Source organism: Ascaphus truei, chromosome 1, assembly GCF_040206685.1.
Source record: "Ascaphus truei isolate aAscTru1 chromosome 1, aAscTru1.hap1, whole genome shotgun sequence".
Classification (NCBI taxonomy): domain Eukaryota; kingdom Metazoa; phylum Chordata; class Amphibia; order Anura; family Ascaphidae; genus Ascaphus; species Ascaphus truei.
This window is the reverse complement of record NC_134483.1, coordinates 401,063,331-401,080,736: the sequence shown is the minus strand read 5'-3', so window position 1 is coordinate 401,080,736 and position 17,406 is coordinate 401,063,331. Positions and strand designations below refer to the sequence as shown.

The following is a 17,406-nucleotide window of genomic DNA, read 5'->3' as shown; positions in this document are numbered from 1 at the left end:
TATATTTATGAGATTGAAGGTTTAATTTAAAAAGAAAAGACTGCACACGAGGAAGTTGCAAATACAGTGCCATTTTAGCTATTTTTAATAGTGGGAAAATCCCAATGCTTTCAGTTGGATTCTTTGAAAAATCTGGTGCTGTTCCCTTACAACACTTATGTCCTAATGGGATTACTGCAACCTCAATATCCTCCATAAACTGTGACAAGTATTTTCCTCTCTTCCAATTGATGCAGCACCATAACTAACTCATATTTATTATAAAGCCCTCCAGCCCTTTACAAATAAAGCATTGGTGGTCTTGAAATTGACTTTGCTGTTGCTGTAGCAACAACAGGAGGAGCAGCAGCAGCAGCAGCAGCAGCAGCAGCAGCAGCAGCAGCAGATCCCCTGCTCCTTCTGCAGAGCTCATTGTCATTTCAGGCGTCCTCCGCTGATTGTGATTACTGAGACGTCAAGAGAGGGGAAACATTCTTCAGTCTGGTGCAGCGATTGGCTGACAGCAAGTGTCCATCAACAAGGAGGCGGGTCTGTGTGCCTGTGTGCCTGTGTCTGCTCTCACTGCTGTGCTAAGCTTCATTAGCGCTGTAGAAGCTGTCACTAAGTAACTCATTATATTCCATTACCCTTCTTGACAGTGGAAAGGATAATCCTATACAATCAGAATGGTAAGTGTTTTTAAATATATATATATATTCCATTGTACTGCAATTTAAATCTACAGCTTGGATGTCTGGTGTAGGGGTATCAATTAATCCCCAATAATATTAATGTAATAATATTTAATAATGGCGATGCTAGTGCAGACTATATGATCTGCATGTTATATAATTTAAGAGAGCACACAAGATATTGCACAAATAATGTGAGGGATTGCATGTATGCTTCATATGATAAGAAATTAGTGCATGTAACATACAGTACAGTTGGTGCGTGTGGATGAATGTCTATAATGACCCAACGACCCACACAAATCATCTGTTTTTACAGCAATCCCCCATAATGGATTTAAAATTACATGTTTCTTCCTTTGTCTGTGAACATGCCTCTCCATGTTTTGTAAAGTAGTTCACAGCTCTTTTAATTTTTTTTTTTTTTTACCAGGTTGCAGCTTTTTTGCCAATTTTAGAACATAACATGTAAAAGAATGTGCAATTAATTAAATGCATCTTACAATAATTCAGGCTGAATACCACTATATAGAATGCTGGACATGTTAATAGTGCTTAGATTTCCTGTTTTGTATGTTTGTGTCACAATATTTTGGAGGAAAACATTATTTAGGAAGCTCTGCTGGCTTCATTGTGGAAGAATCCTAGTTTTGCCCTCGTTTTCTATTTTAATAAATTGCCTTTAGCATCGTGAATTGGGGGTATTATAAGGGAGATGTGCTTCTGTTCTATATGTGGGATGCAAAATTGGAAGGAAGCCATGGATTGGTTCTAACGGCTTCAGTTTATTTTTAGACTCTAATATAAAATGACCAGTAGTAGCAGTCATTTATCCTGGGGAAATTAAATTAATCCCTTTACTGCCACAGGCACCAGCAATGCATTGCAAAGCCCCTCTAGCAGTGAAGGGGTTAACACTTTGCCATTTATTACAAATAATTGTAGTATAGCATTTTAAAGAGATCCCCAGCTATTTGTTTCTGCGTATTATAAATGCATTTGTTTTTAACCTGCATAAAATACTGTATGCTGCAGAAATAAAGAGAGAACTTTAGCAAATCAAATAGGTAATTTTTTATTTTTTCTCCCTTAAAATATGAAAATAATTGCTTTGTGCTCAGTTATATTGGGCTCGTTGCAGATGTTTTCATAGGCAATAGGCCTCATTTATCAACGTTCCTCATGTGCAAATTACGTAAGTGACTATATGTGAGACGTGAAGAACTACAGTATATAGGTTTAAGAACTATATATGGGTTTGATGAAATAGACTGCTATGTTTGTAATACATATGTCCCCAAAATACGAGGCAGATTTGCCACATAGAGATGTAGATCATCATATTATTCCCATAAATAACAGAACACATCTTATTATAATGCAGGATATCACAAAGTGTCCATAATATTATCTTTTATTTGTTTGGCACAAACATTTTCCGCAGCAAAGGACAATGTGGAAGGGCAGACAATAACATAGAATGACAAAAGAGTACATATTTGTTAAGGCGAACTGAGACAATAGGAAGGAGGTTCCTGCCCCATGGAGCTTACAATCTAGAAGGAAGGGAGTGAAGAGACAAGGAATAGTGTGAGTTTCTTAGCAAGGTCTTGGCCATCAACATCAGAACAGTGTTGGATATGTCTCCTTGTAAAAGTGTGTTTTTAAGGAACTTTTAAATGTATGTATGGTAGAGCAGAGTGTGATTATGCACGGTAGAGAATTCCAGAGTTGGGGTGCAGCACGGGAAAAGTCTTGGAGGTGGGAGTGAGGGGAATTAATAAACGAGGTGGAGAGACGTCGATCAAGAGCATAGACTATGTGTGGGAGTGTACTTGAAAATGAGGTCAGAGATGTGGAGAGGAGACGTGTTATGTACATTACAGTGGCGGCCGCCTTTATTCTTCTGCTGCCTTTTCCCCACGATTTTAAAAATCGCGGGCAAATCGCGGGATGATGCGGCCCATTCACGGCCGTTTCTCGGACGTTTTGTGCGCCTGCAGGCATTGCCATTGTTAGCGCTAAGCGCTTTCTTTGTCTAGCGCTATTAGCGCTATCAGCGCTATCAGCTGTTATCAGCTGTTTTCGACCGCTTTCGGGCCGTGCGGAGAAGGCCCGTGACCATCGGAAAACATGCCCGAAAATATTCGGGTATGTTGTAGGATAAACATGGTCGCAGCAGTATAACCTTGTACTAGGTGAGCACAAGTGTCTTGATTTTGACTTTCTAGGGTAAAGGTAGTGACTTGCACAATGGTACAGCAAAAGAGCGGTTAGTGAGGTAAATTAGCCTGGCAGCAGCATTTAGAGTGGAAAGGAGAGGAGACAGACAGCAGAAAAGAGAAGAGAAGACTAACTAGAAGCAGGTTGCAGTGTACTGTAGTCAAGTTGGGATATAATAAGTGTGAGTAAGAAATGTGGGGCATTGTTTCGTGAGGACGGGACGTATTTTAGCAATATTGCAGAGGTGGAAATAATATGATTAGGCATCTAGCTGCAGCAATAAGTTTGGGAAGCATATATATTTTTTCTTGCACTTTCTTAGAGCACTTCTGTTTTTTTTTAACCATTTTAACTGTACAGTAGCTCACACATAGCACACATTGTGTTTCTACATTTTAACCCCTTAGGCACGGCATACATGTGACGTATCCCATGCTATTGGCTATATTACTGTTTTGTTTCCTCTTTTCTCTATGCAGTGGAAGAAATGCAAACAATGATATACAGTAGGGCAGGTGACAATGGTTAGAGGAGAAAGAAGGGTTTGCAAAGATCTAGAAAGCTGAGAAATGTCTATGTTGCGTACATTCCGCTAGGTGTGAGAAGAGTGAGTGAGAAGAAGAGGAGATGGTGATCAGAGGGTGGGTACTATGAGTTGAAGGAATTAGAGAAGGAGCAGGTCACAAGTTCAAGTGACTGACCATCACTATGTGAAGGAGAATTGGACCCCTGGGAGAGATGAAATGAGGATGTTAAGGAGAGGAGATGGGAGGCAGCTGGAGCATTAGGATTGTCAAAGTCCTGTAGAATGAGAATGGGGGAATATAGGAAAGGATGTGTGGAAGCCAGGCAACAAATGTGTCTAGAAGGCACAATGGGAGGTAGATCCAGGTGGATGGTAGATGACTGCAACATGGAGAGCGACAGGGAAGAAAATACAGATAGTGTGTGATACAAATAGGGAAAATGAGAAGGAATGACAAGGGTGTATAGCTGGAAAAGTGAGTTGAGAAGTGTAACCCGGTCCTCCCTTTAGCCCTCCTTACCTCCGCTACAAGCAGGAAACATGCAGAGCAGTCAGGGAGGTTTTAAGGGCAACCCGGTCGCTGGAGTTCTTTGGCGGGACCCTGAACAGGGCGCCGACATTGTGGTGTAGCAAGGACATGGGGCGGCCATTACACCCAGAGGCTCTGCGGGGACTACAAGCCTCACAAAGCACAGGGGCAGTTAGTCAGGTGTTGGTGCACAGTCAATTGGGCTCCAGGGTTCCCTTGTTCAGGAAAGGATACATTTTGCACACTCAGGAGACCACGCCAGTCAGAAGAGGGACCTCAGAGGAGCAGGTAGTATCCAGGGAGCAGTGCTTCCCGGAACAAGACCAGATCTCCCCCCCTTATGCCCCAGCTAGGCCCCGACTCACATTAGCTTGTGGTTGCTTCAGGGAAAGCCCTCTTAGCTAGGGACACTTCCTCATTTTACTGTCTAGTGTCAGACACACAGTGAAGACACCACATGATGATTGCGGCCTGTGGTCTGACCAGATCATCTACTTGTAAGAGACTCTGCATGGTGATATTATCCACGCCATAATTCACCCCACATGGAGGCGGACGCCATCTTGGACGACGTCGCTGGATTGGCGATCCCTGTTGCTAAGTTGGCCGTACCGAGTACTGGAGTACTCGGCAGGTACCTCACCTAAGTGCACCAACACTCCACGGATAGCGCTATCTCCTACACTTTGGGTGGGCCTAACATTGGGAGAAGGATATCAGGGTATTGGTGCCGGACGACGTCGCTGGATTGGCGATCCCTGTTGCTATGTTGGCCGTACCGAGTACTGGAGTACTCGGCAGGTACCTCACCTAAGTGCACCAACACTCCACGGATAGTGCTATCTCTTACACTTTGGGTGGGCCTAACATTGGGAGAAGGATATCAGGGTATTGGTGCCTGGCACCCAGTGTACTTTGGGGACACTCCATTGGTGTACTGTATGCTGTGACTTTTACACATATACTGTGTGTTACAGAGTACTGTGATATATGTTCAGTAAAGGTTGTTATTTATCTATGTGTGTGGGTATTACTGTTTACATTGTTACTGTGAGGGGCTTAACCTGCTAAATTGGGATCCCTCTCAGATGGAGGAGCTGCACCGAAGTGAACACATTATCATCCCAGGCTCCCAGTGGCAGAGGCTCAGGCCTTCTGTGAGCCAAAAGTTTAATGGCAGGTCCGGTTGCCCCTTTAGTTACGGGGGAACAAGGGCTAGATTTGGAGGTGCTGCTGAGATTCAGACCTGGGTGCCTGAATCCGTAGTGCACACTGCAAATCAAAAATATTCTCCCCTTCTAAGCAACAGGTCTGTGACTGGGCCCTGCAGCTCAATGAGTCTCCTTGCCATGTAGTCGTAGTGGGGGACATGCCCTCTGGCACAACCCCTCGAGAAGTCCTTGGCTGCCTCAGGCCACTCCCGGGTTTTGCTAATATGCAGCAAATAGGCCACAAGTTACACATTGCCTATGCACCCGGTTGCTATAGGTATCAGTTGCACCCTTTCTCCAGAATCTCTGCTTTCTTTTGAAGACCTATCGATAGAGTGCAAGTTCAAGAGATCACCTTGCGGGCCTATCCTTCCAGAACGTCTCGCAACTCTTCCAAGGGTGAGAGACATGTGACTCACTCAAAGGAGTCCCACACGAGGAGACAAGGGGAAATCGATTCAAAAACTCACGGAGACAGACCATGCCAAGGACCCTCCTTCGTCAGAGATGCCTTTCTCTGCACCCAGGGTGCCTAGAAGAACCTTATCCTGACCTTGACGCCAACCGTGCTGTCCGCTGCTACCATTGTGGTCGACAAGGTCATTTTGCACATTACTGTTCAAAGCCCAAAAGACCCCCCACTGGAGCCTCATCCTTCACCATACAGGCAATGCAATCACTCTCCACAATACCGGAGAATATACCGGAGAACGTTCCGGAGCACAACCGAGACAAAGAACTCCAACAAGACGACTACAGTACAGCCGCCATCATAAGAGTCCTATTGTAAGGCATATATTCCTCAGCCTTGCTGATACCGGATCTCGGGTGACTATCATCTACCAGCCTTTCTGTGACCAGTACTTAAAACATCTGCCCTTGCAGTCGGCCAAGAGAATGAAACTGTAGGGTCTCAGCCAGGCAGATCACCCTATTGATGGTGTGGTACAAGTACGGGTAACTATTCTGCAGTTAAAAATCAACAAGACTCATCCCATGGATGTGATACAGTATGTCCCGAGCCTCAGGAACACCCGAGTTTGCCAATCATACTGGGGACCAACGCCGATGTGGTGTGGGCCGTGATCTGGGCTTATCTTCACGAGGTGAGTGAACAACCCTTATCTTCTCTACAGATCCATCCGGTGCTCAAAGAAGAGTGCTACAGGGTCGCGACAGAAGAGGATTATGGAGAAATCTTCAATCACACGGAAGGGTTGATCGAGATTCCACCAGGGGGAGTGAGGCGCATGGAAGCTGTCACTGCCTATTGGAAACATGACACAGGAAATCGATTCTTCTCTCTCGAGACCACAACCGTGGAGGATATCAAGAGAGGGTACAAGATAGTTTCATAGATACGGGAGTGGAGATCCTCCATTCTGGAGAGAGTTATGGTGACTATCCAAAACATCTCCCCTCATACGGTACCATTTGAGGTCGACCAGAGACTGGGTCAGATATACCCGGTTACCACCGTGGAACCAATGGTGCCTTTAAACACAGCTGCCGTGTGAGAAAGGCCTGCCAAATTACAGTTTGATTTCGGGGAATCGAGCCTATCTGAAGACTGGAAGAGACGGCTGCAGGGTAAGCTGGAGGAACACCGGGAGGTGTTCTCCACTAGTGAGATGGATGTGGGCTGCAGCAGGAACGCCCAGCACACGATTCATCTGAAAAATACCACGCCATTCCAGGAGTGTTTCAGACATATCGACCCCAGAGATGTGGAAGACATGAGGCATGTCCTGAATGAGATGGAGACAGCAGGCATAGTAACCGAATCCTGAAGTTCCTACACCTCTCCAATAATGGTGGTACGCAAGAAAAATGGGTCCGTCTGTGCGTAGACTACCAGACTCTGAACAGGCATACCATTCCTGACCAGTACACTCTGCCGCGGATAGAGGAGATCCTCAAGGCGCAGACGGGAAGCCAATGGTTCAGCGTGCTGGACCTGAGATCTGGATACTACCAGGTCCTCATGAGCTCTGAAGACCAGGAAAAGACGGCGTTCGCCTGCCCCCTCGGCTTCTATCAGTTTATCCGAATGCCCCAAGACATTTGTGGTACCCCAGCGACTTTCTAGCAGTTGATGGAGAAGACCTTGAGGATATCATCGTGTTCGGAAGAAGTTTTGAAGAACACAAGGAACTCCTCCTGAAGGTGTTAGATACACTGGGCAAGGAAGGCCTGAAGTTGTCCCTGGACAAGTGCCGGTTCTGCCAATCATCCGTCACCTACATAGGTCACATCGTGTCTGGCGATGGAGTGGCTACTGACCCTGCTAAGGTCGAATCTGTGTTCCTTTCTGGGGTTCTGTGTACTATCGTCGGTTTGTAGAAGGATACTCTAGCAAAGCCAAGGTCCTCAACAATCTACTAAAGATCTACCCAGAGGAATCTCGGCAGAAAACCATTCCCCACGAGCACCCTTCGGCGACAAGTGGACGTATGCATGCGAAAAAGCATTCACAGGACTCAAGAAAAGCCTGACGGAAGCCCCTGTCCTGGCCTATGCCGATCCGGAGAAACCATACATCCTGCATGTGGATGCCAGTTTCAACGGACTGGGAGCCTTCCTGCACCAGAAGTACGTGAGCTGAAGACTAACCGCAAGTGAACAGAACTACCCGGTTCATAAACTTGAGTTCTTAGCCCTCAAGTGGGCAGTCGTGGAGAAGCTACACGACTGTTTGTACGGTGTTCAGTTTGAAGTACGAACTAACAACAATCCTTTAACATACATTCTTACATCTGCTAAGTTGGATCTACAGGGCACAGATGGCGGGCGGCAATATCCAACTACCAATTCACCTTGAAATACAATCCCAAGCCTCTAAATATAGGAGCAGATGCTCTATCCAGGAGACCTGGACTGAGTACGGCGCAAGACGACGGCCCCTGGGAAGATATCCCTGGACCCGGGATGTGGGCCATGTGCTCCACGGCTGCCACCGTAGAATATAAAGTCACATTTCCGAGTTGAGATTAGCAGATTCATTGGGATGCTGACCACAGGCGCTCCCCACAGCATACTGTCACCCTGATGGTCTGGAATTACTTCCGAACAATCTCCTGAAGTGGAAAGAGATAGTACATGCGCAGATACATGATACAGTGGCAAACGTTATACGCGAGGCCCTACATCAGAATAATCCCTCTTGGGTGAAACGGGCCCCCACCGACACTCTCACAATCCTCATGAGAAAGTGGGACAAATTCAAAATAGAGGGTGGCCTCCTCTACCGGGTCGTCTGCTGCTCAACATGATAGGTACCCTAAGAGCTCACAAAAGACTATATGGAGCAGGCACGTGGAAGCGATGGTGCATGCATATAATTGCACCCGGCATGAATCCACAGGTTACACTCCGATGGGGTACCTTATACTGCGCATTTCAAATACGTCCAACGACTCCAAGGCAGCCTACAAAGAGCATATCAAATAGCAGAGAAGACCTCCGCCCAGCTGAACGCCAATAACAAGAGAAATATGACCACAAGGTCCAATACAGGTCCAATACAGGGAATTAAGGCCCTGGAGACGCAATTCTCCTACGTAACCTAGGAATACCCGGCAAACACAAGCTGGCCGACCGCTGGCATTACAGGGCCTTCAAAGTAGAACCACAGATGCCAGGCCTCCCGCTCTACCACATTCAAGACGTGGATGGTTGTGTAAAGGTCTGGCACAGAAATCATTTGTTGCCCATTCACCAAGTGGGAGAGAGTGACCCTAAACCAGAGACTTTAATATCAGCCGGTGAGCCAGAAGAGTCCCCTGAGACTCCCGCTTCAGAAATAGAGTCCAGCCGAGATCCTATAGGTGGAACCTCCGCTGGGTCCAATGGAGACTGGTGGGCACCTCCCGATGGAGCACTGGGTAATAGGCCTGTGCCTCAAGAACCATCACCCGTGGCTTCAACAAGCTGACCATTGAACCCAAGAAGTCCACGTTTTGTGCCCAGTAGTGACTTTAACGTGACCAAATGGCCACTCACAGGCAACCTGGTCGCCGGAGCTCTTCGGTGGGACCCCGGACAGGGCACCGCCATTGTGTGTGTCACGAATGCGCAGTAGCAAGGACATGCGGCGACCATTACACCCAGAGTCTCCACTGGGACTTCAAGCCCCACAAAGAACAGGGGCAGTTAGTCAGGTGTTGGTGTGCAGCCAATATGGTTCCAGAGTTCCCCTGTTCGGGAAAATATACATTTGGCATGCTCAGGAGACCACGCCAGTCGGAAGAGGGACCTCAGAGGAGCAGGTAGTGTCCAGGGAGCAGTGCTTTCCTGGACAATGCCAGATCCCCCCTAGGCCCCAGCAAGGCCCCGACTCACAGTAGCTTGTGGTTGCTTCAAGGAAGGCCCTCTTAGCTAGGGATGCTTCCCCATTTTACTGTCTAGTGTCAGTAAACATGGATTACGTTGCTGGATCTGCGGATCCCTGTTGCTAAGTCGGCCGCACCGAGTACTGGTGTACTCGTTGGTACCTCACCTAAGTGCACCAACACTCCACGGGATAGCGCTATCTCCTACACTTTTGGGTGGGGCCTAACTTTAGGAGAAGGACATCAGGGTATTGGTGCTTGGCACCCAATGTACTTTGGGGACACTCCATTGGTGTGCTGTATGCCATGACATATACTGTACATACAGTTAGGTCCGGAAATAATTGGACACTGACACAATTTTCATAATTTTGGTTCTGTACGCCACCACAATGGATTTGAAATGAAACAACCGAGATGCAATAGAAGTGCAGACTTTCAGCTTTAATTGAAGGGGTTGAACAAAAATATTGTATGAAACGTTTAGGAATTGCAACCATTTTCATACACAGTCCCCTTATTTCAGGGGCTCAAATGTAATTGGACAAATTAACACAATTATAAATAAAATGTTCATTTTTAATACCTTGTCGAGAATCCTTTGCAGGCAATGACTGCTTGAAGTCTGGAACGCATGGACATCACCAAACACTGGGTTTTCCTCCTTTGTGATGCTTTGCCAGGCCTTTACTGCAGCTGTCTTCAGTTGTTGTTTGTTCGTGGCTCTTTCTACCTTAAGTTTTGTCTTCAGCAAGTGAAATGCATGCTCGATCGGGTTGAGATCAGGTGATTGACTCGGCCATTGCAGAATATTCCACTTTTTGCCTTAAAAAAGTCCTGGGTTGCTTTCGCAGTATATTTTGGGTCATTGTCCATCTGTAACATCGCTGAATTTGGCTGAATCTGAGCAGACAATATATCCCTATACACTTCAGAATTTATCCGGCTGCTTCTGTCACATCATCGATAAACACTAGTGACCCAGTGCCATTGTAAGTCATGCATGCCCATGCCATCACACTGCCTCCACCGTGTTTTACAGATGATGTCTGTCACGATAGCTTACAGGGTTATAATATACACCAAATTACTGGGTTGAATTGAATACGACTGTGATATGATAAAGAGATTGTATTCCTTCAAATAAGTTGGACACACAATGTTGGACAAATAGCAAACGGAATATTTACACTTACTTGGGTGGGGACCATGAAGTAGCCAGGATTCAGGCTAGCAATTCATTCAGCAATACAGGATACAAACGAAAACAACTGGTAGAGGGCTTACAGTCATTTAAATAGATTTTAGCCTCTACTCCTTAACATTGGGACCCAGGTATTGGAGAACAATTACCTGGACCCAATTAACTTTTGCCAGCTCACGTGGGAAGCAAGCTGGTACATGCCCCCTGGTAGGTGGGACATGCGCACACACTGTCAGTCAGAGTCCCATTTAGTGCACCCCACTCTTAAGCCTTGTGCCTCTGAGTCTACCATCTGTATTTCTTCACAGAGGAAAGGCTGACTGGAAGTGTGATTTGTGGCCCTTAAACATAAACAGCCAGGTCCTGCTATCTCTCCCCCCTGCATCCTCAATCTGAGAGGTGAAGCCTTGATCCGGACAAAGCACGCAGGCACACCGGCACCTGATGGCTCATTACAATTCCACAGGGCCAGGAACTTTCGTGGGCTAATTGGGTAGCCCTGACTTTACAGAAATATATCACAATTTATATATATATCGAAAATACTCAGTTCGGTTAATCTGAGAGGGCTGAAACCTGCCATGCAATCCTGACTCTGGGGTTTCTGCCTCGTGGCCAAATTTCAGCCCTCCTCGTATTACCAACCCAGAGATAATGTTTTTAGGTCCGAAACCTCATTTCAAAACCAGCAGTAATTGCCACAGCCCTGTAACCTCTGCATAGGAATACATGGCATTCTGTATGCCACTGCAAATGGTGGCCAAAAAGGCGTGAAGGGGAACAAAGGGCCATAAACATTCAAATACAGTTAACCCCTTCCCTCCCGGCCTGATCCCAGTGTAGATGTTTGGTGCAATCACGTCACAGGGCGGGAACACATAAAACAAAGGGGAATGCATTTTGTGCTGAAGCAGGGGCTGCAGAAATACATGTATATGATTACATTAACCCCTCGCATCCTGCACGATTGTAGGGGCTGCCAACTGGGGGTTGACCCCTTTATTACACGCCTGGCAAGCCTATCATGACAATGTGATATGCTTGGGATCATGAGCCGTTCCAAGCCTTCTCCATACTTTTTTCTTCCCATCATTCTGGTACAGGTTGGTCTTAGTTTCCTCTGTCCAAAGAATGCTGTTCCAAAACTGGGCTGGCTTTTTTAGATATTGCTTGGCAAAGTCTAATCTGGCCTTTCTATTCTTGAGGCTTATGAATGGTTTGTACCTTGTGGTGAACCCTCTGTATTTGCTCTCATGAAGTCTTCTCTTTATGGTAGACTTGGATAATGATATGCCTACCTCCTGAAGAGTGTTCTTTTCTTGGCTGGATGTTGTGAAGGGGTTTTTCTTTACCATGGAAAGGATCCTACGATCACCCACCACTGTTGTCTTCCGTGGACGTCCAGGCCTTTTTGTGTTGCAGAGCTCACCAGTGCGTTCTTTTTTTCTCCGTATGTACCAAACTGTTGATTTGGCCACTCCTAATGTTCCTGTTATCTCTCTGATGGATTTTCTTTTTTTTTTGCAATCTAAGGATGCCCTGTTTCACTTGCATTGAGAGCTCCTTTGATCGCATCTTGTGGGTTCACAGCAACAGCTTCCAAATGCGAATGCCACACCTGGAATCAACTCCAGACCTTTTACCTGCTTAATCGATGATGAAATAACGAAGGAATAGCTCACACCTGTCCATGAAACAGCTTTTGAGTCAATTGTCCAATTACTTTTGGTGCCTTGAAAAAGAGGGGGCTACATATTAAAGGGATGTAATTCCTAATCCCTTTCTTCAATTTGGATGTGAATACCTTCAAATTAAAGCTGATAGACTGCACTTTAAGCCAATATTCATTATTTAACTGTAACTTGAATTTATTTTGGTACACAGCCGAAATAAAAAAAACTTGTATCAATGTCCAATTATTTCCGGATCTAACTGTGTACTATATACTGTGTGTTACAGAGTACTGTGATATGTTCAGTAAAGGTTGTTATTAGCAACGTGTGTGGGTATGACTGTTTACATTGTTACTGTGAGGTGAATATCCTGCTAAGTTGGGATCACTTTCAGGTGGAGGCGCTGTACCGAAGCAAACACATTATCACCCCAGGCTCCCAGTGACGGAGGCTCAGGCCTCCTGTGATTCAGCAGGTAATGGCATTAGCAGTAGCCCCTTTAGTTACCGGGGAACAAGGGCTACAGAAGAATTTCCTGGTCATGGGGTATGACCTGAGGAGAGACCTCTGTAAGTCAGTGCAGCAGATGAGGAGTATCAAATGGGGTTAGCCATGACTATGTGATGGCTCATAGGTTGAAAAAGTTAGAGAGAAAATGGTTGTGAAGTGTAATAAGATAGTTGCAGACAGAGCGGGCATTCCATCGTGATCAGGAAATGGAAGGGATGGGAGCAGGGGGATCTGAATATGATTGGTGCTGTTGGCAGTGTAGGCAGGTGAGGGAGGTATATGTGTGGGACCAGGGTTTGGTTATATGTCACCTCTAAGCATTAGGAATAGTAAGGAAAGAGGGGTGGTAAGGAAGGTATTTTCAGGGCATTTTTGGCTGGTAACCGTGGCAGGTGAGGCGGATATGGAGTTCATAGCTGCATACAGAGCAACATTAAAGTATGGAAGATGATATTTGAAGATGAGAGGTTGGGGGAGAAGTGGTTTGATAGCTGTTTGGGGGGTAAAGGAGATTGTTTAGGAATGAAGAAAACAAAACAGAACCGTGAAGTGAGAGCGCAGAGGTGAAGTGAAGTAATAATCGTAAAAACAGGAGTCAAACGACAGTAGGTGGCAAGCACCCTATGAATGCCCTTTGTCCATAGGATTCAATTGCATTATTGGGGCAGATTATCAAAACATATACCACCAAAAGGGATACAAAAGCCTGCTGTATCTGTACATCATTTCCCTGGCGGCAGCAGTGACCGCCTTCTTACAAACTTCCTCTGCTGTATCTGTATAAAAAGAAAGTGTTACAGAACAGAAGTCTCACAGTAGTGCAGTGCTCTTCAACTAGTTCTCCAAGGGTGCCAGAACAGAAAAATGTTTGGAGTAGGAGGGCCACAAAGGTATTGCTATGTAGTTTTAGATACATTTGAAGACTTTAAAGTGATTGTATTTCAAAACATTGCAAAACATTTATAACATCTGTACCATATACATTTCCATATGTCCATAGCCAAATATATTAAAGATATTGTAAAGTAATAAACAGACTAAAGTATGGCGCTCACATATATAACACCTCTTATCATTTTGACTTGATTCATAATTTAAGATATATATATATCTGACGTACTTGGTCACATTTTAAAATATGACCCAATTGCTAAATGACGCTGACATTTCAGCTCCAGGGTCATGTGATATCGGTTACATTGATCACATGCCCCCAGACCCCTCCTGTGTTTGTGCTGAATAGAAACAGAAGTCCACCATACCTTCTCAGATTGAACAAAAGCCAAAGGTTCACAAGTGTTTACACATAAGCATGAAAGCCACACGATATACTGCCTATTACTACTTTTATTAAAGCCCTATTGCCATTAAAAAAAATATATATATATATATATGTCCCCTAGGTGGAAAGTAGGGTCTCTCCAGGCTTCCTATTGGCCTGCAGGATCTTTAAATGGACATTTTCTTACCCTAGCAAAGCTGCTACTGGCATCTTCCTCCGATTAAAGTATTTCCGGAAGCAGGGGGTCCCCAATGCAGAAATGAATGCAGTTCAGCTCCGGAGAACCCCTAGTTCCCACCTAGTTAAAAATAATAAATACAAAAAATCCAGGTAATGCCACATTAAGGTTTACAGCTCATGCCTAAATGAGAAAAGCGAGAAAAGTGGTGGAGGGCCCGGTTGGAACAGGTTTATGTGAGCCAGAAATATAAGGAAGATAGAGGACAGAGCTGCTCCAGAGACAAGTTAAAGGAAAATATAGCTTTGATGATTATTAAAAGCTTTTTATTTTTTAAGGATGGTAGGTTTGCAAGCTTTAAATCAGAACTTCACACATTTTGTCATTCATTCTGTTGTCCAAGTTGAACTCTGGAACAAAATGTTCAAAACCAAGCAAAATAGCAATCATAACCTGAGAGAGGCCCACCCTCTGATCCTCTACATATATATCTAAGTATACTGGGCAATCCTTTGGGTTCATGAAAGGAAAACTTCCAAATGCATACAGAAAAGTTTGAATTAACAAATGTTTTTTTTAATTATTCTTGCTTATGGCAAATGAAAAAATCACTTGTGAGCACATTCACATGTCTTAGAGAGGTTTGCAACCCTGCTTTCACAATATGTACATCCAAAACCAAATCCAATTGAGTTCTGCAAAACCACAACTAGAACATAAAAGATTTTTTCAACCGAAATGTTTATGAAAGTGCCCGTCCTTACATTTTATGAAGTTTACAGTATCTTCGACATTTGTGCTTCTCTCCAGATCTTTGCAAACTGGCACTTTCCATGATTTGGGCACGTTGTATTCTGTAACTGCTTGTATAATATCCACAATAATATTGTAAAGAGGGGTTTAAATTATTATTACAGATTACATTCTCTTCATATTAGAAAACTACTGGATAACTTTGGAATGAAATATGCGACCAGAACTAAAAGGGAAAATTAAATGCAGACCAGCTATAAGGACCTGCAACTTTTACACCACCTTTCAATAAAATGAATATTATCGATTTGCTGAGTTATCTTTTTTCATCTTTTGGAATCAATAGTTCCTCAGTGAGGTCCTATTGAAGTGTGTAATATTGTTTCCAGCTTCAGATGTGGCATCTTTGTTTCTGTTTATTTACAGTATGGATTTGTGAACCATGCCCTGGAGCTGCTAGTAATAAGAAATTATGGTCCGGAGGTGTGGGAAGACATTAAGTAAGTGGTCACCTGTTAATTTGCATTCTATTACATAATGCTCTTTACATTTAAAAAACAAAATCTTTTAACATGTTGCAGTACCAGAAATGTGACAATTTTGTCATATTATTCATGAAACACATGTATAAACCTCTCTAAGCTATTCTGGCCTGGGAGTGCTGCAGGGTTTAAGTTTGTATAATTTGCAGCATCGTGTTAATTAGCACATTTGCTTTACAAACTCACAGTCCTTTTTGACAAGACTAAGTGATTTTGATAATGCAAGTAGAATTTGAATCTATTGGTTGTACACTGCCCAAATACATGCAAACGTGATAGGTAGCACATCTTTTAAGCATTTGCCACAGTCCTGTCTGAGTTTTTATAATGCCATAAGGAAAGTTAACCTGTACAAATAAAGTAGTACAAACATTAATGCTTCATATATGAATATGATACGTACTGTATATGACCTGTGTGACAGGCCACAATGATCATTTATGAAAATATACCGTAACTAACAGTATCACAAACTTTAATGGCGATGAGTAATACAAAACTATTATAATGATTCCTGTTTCTAGATTGTTCGTGCCTAAACTGTATAAAAATACTAAAAATATTTATAAATCAAGTTAGGCCGCCTGTCTAAGATTTTTAGGATATGGCTATGTTAGAGTGAAATTGTCTAATAGGAAAATGTTTTGTAACTCTAAAAGAACTTAATGCACTGCACTTGAAGTAGCCATCATATACTGGAAGAATTGTAATGGAAATGCAATGTAATGTGCAATTAATTTATAGTAGACTAAAGCTCTTAAAGGATACCCCATCCAAATTGTACTAATCTTCCTAAAACTTATTTTGTGATTGTAAAAGAAAATATTTATCTTTAATGAGCGTTTTCCTTCGCTTCCAAACTAGGGTGTTTTAAAGAGTTGGATCAAAGGGAAAGCTTCAGGGAGGAAAAAATAAATGTTTGCATAGGCTTGGATGTACTAACTTGTATTTGAATTTTCCTACAATATTGATATCATGGCATGGTCTAAAAGGTACGAAATATCGTTTGATTGATACATTGAACAAGTATATAAATTACTGAAATGTATCTGGCTACATTTGTATTATATTTTATGAGTTGGATCTTGATTTAGTTTGAATTACATTTTAATATTAGACTTATGTTAATGCTTTCTGAGTTATAAAAATCTCTAGTGCTCCTAGAGCACTTTCATAATGGATGATTATATTTCACTAACAAAATTGAGAGAACCTGAAGAAGAGACTTACTGTATGGGTCTCGAAAACACGTGTATCAGTATGAATATGAAGAGCTACTGTACCATCTTGGTCCATTACATTGTATAACAATCTGAAGCAAATCTTAATAGACTTAAATATGAATGCCAAAACTCACTTCAGTACGGTGTACAATGACATTTATTTTACAGCTGCGTTCATTCTTGCTAAAAGTCTCAATTAAGTTTTCTTATAAAATATTATTTTATCTTCCACATGTCGTGTAATTTTTAAACGGGCTTAGTCGTCTTAAAAACTAGAAGAGCCCTTTTAGATTTAAATAGTAGATGATTAACAACAATATAAATACTTAGGACGGCAGGCATCCAATGTCCTCCACCTCCACCTCTTCCTCCATAGTAGTAATAGTAGTTATTGCTCTGCTTGTGCCAACAAGGAAGAACGAGGAGACAGGTGAGAAGTAGGAGGACACTTTACTCAATCAGCCATTGCTTTGAAAGGCCCCACATGTGTGTGTTACGGTCTGTTTATGGTTGTGGGTAGAGTCACGGAGTAGCTATTTTGCCCTCAATG

General features: G+C 43.6%; 1 protein-coding gene across 3 annotated transcripts in view; it reads left to right on the top strand.

Annotated features, from left to right (window-relative positions):
* Nucleotides 1-448: 448 nt before the first annotated feature.
* Nucleotides 449-17,406, top strand: part of GUCY1B1 (guanylate cyclase 1 soluble subunit beta 1) — a 128,334-nt gene continuing 111,376 nt past the window's right edge. Inside the window, exons 1-2 of one of the 3 annotated variants that reach the window (XM_075612728.1) lie at nt 449-668; nt 15,518-15,591. In XM_075612728.1, the coding sequence (XP_075468843.1) occupies nt 666-668; nt 15,518-15,591 (77 nt within the window). In that variant the 5' untranslated portion in view covers nt 449-665. The remainder of the gene's footprint in view (nt 669-15,517; nt 15,592-17,406) is intronic. The other 2 variants (XM_075612718.1, XM_075612738.1) reach the window with 2 other exon arrangements.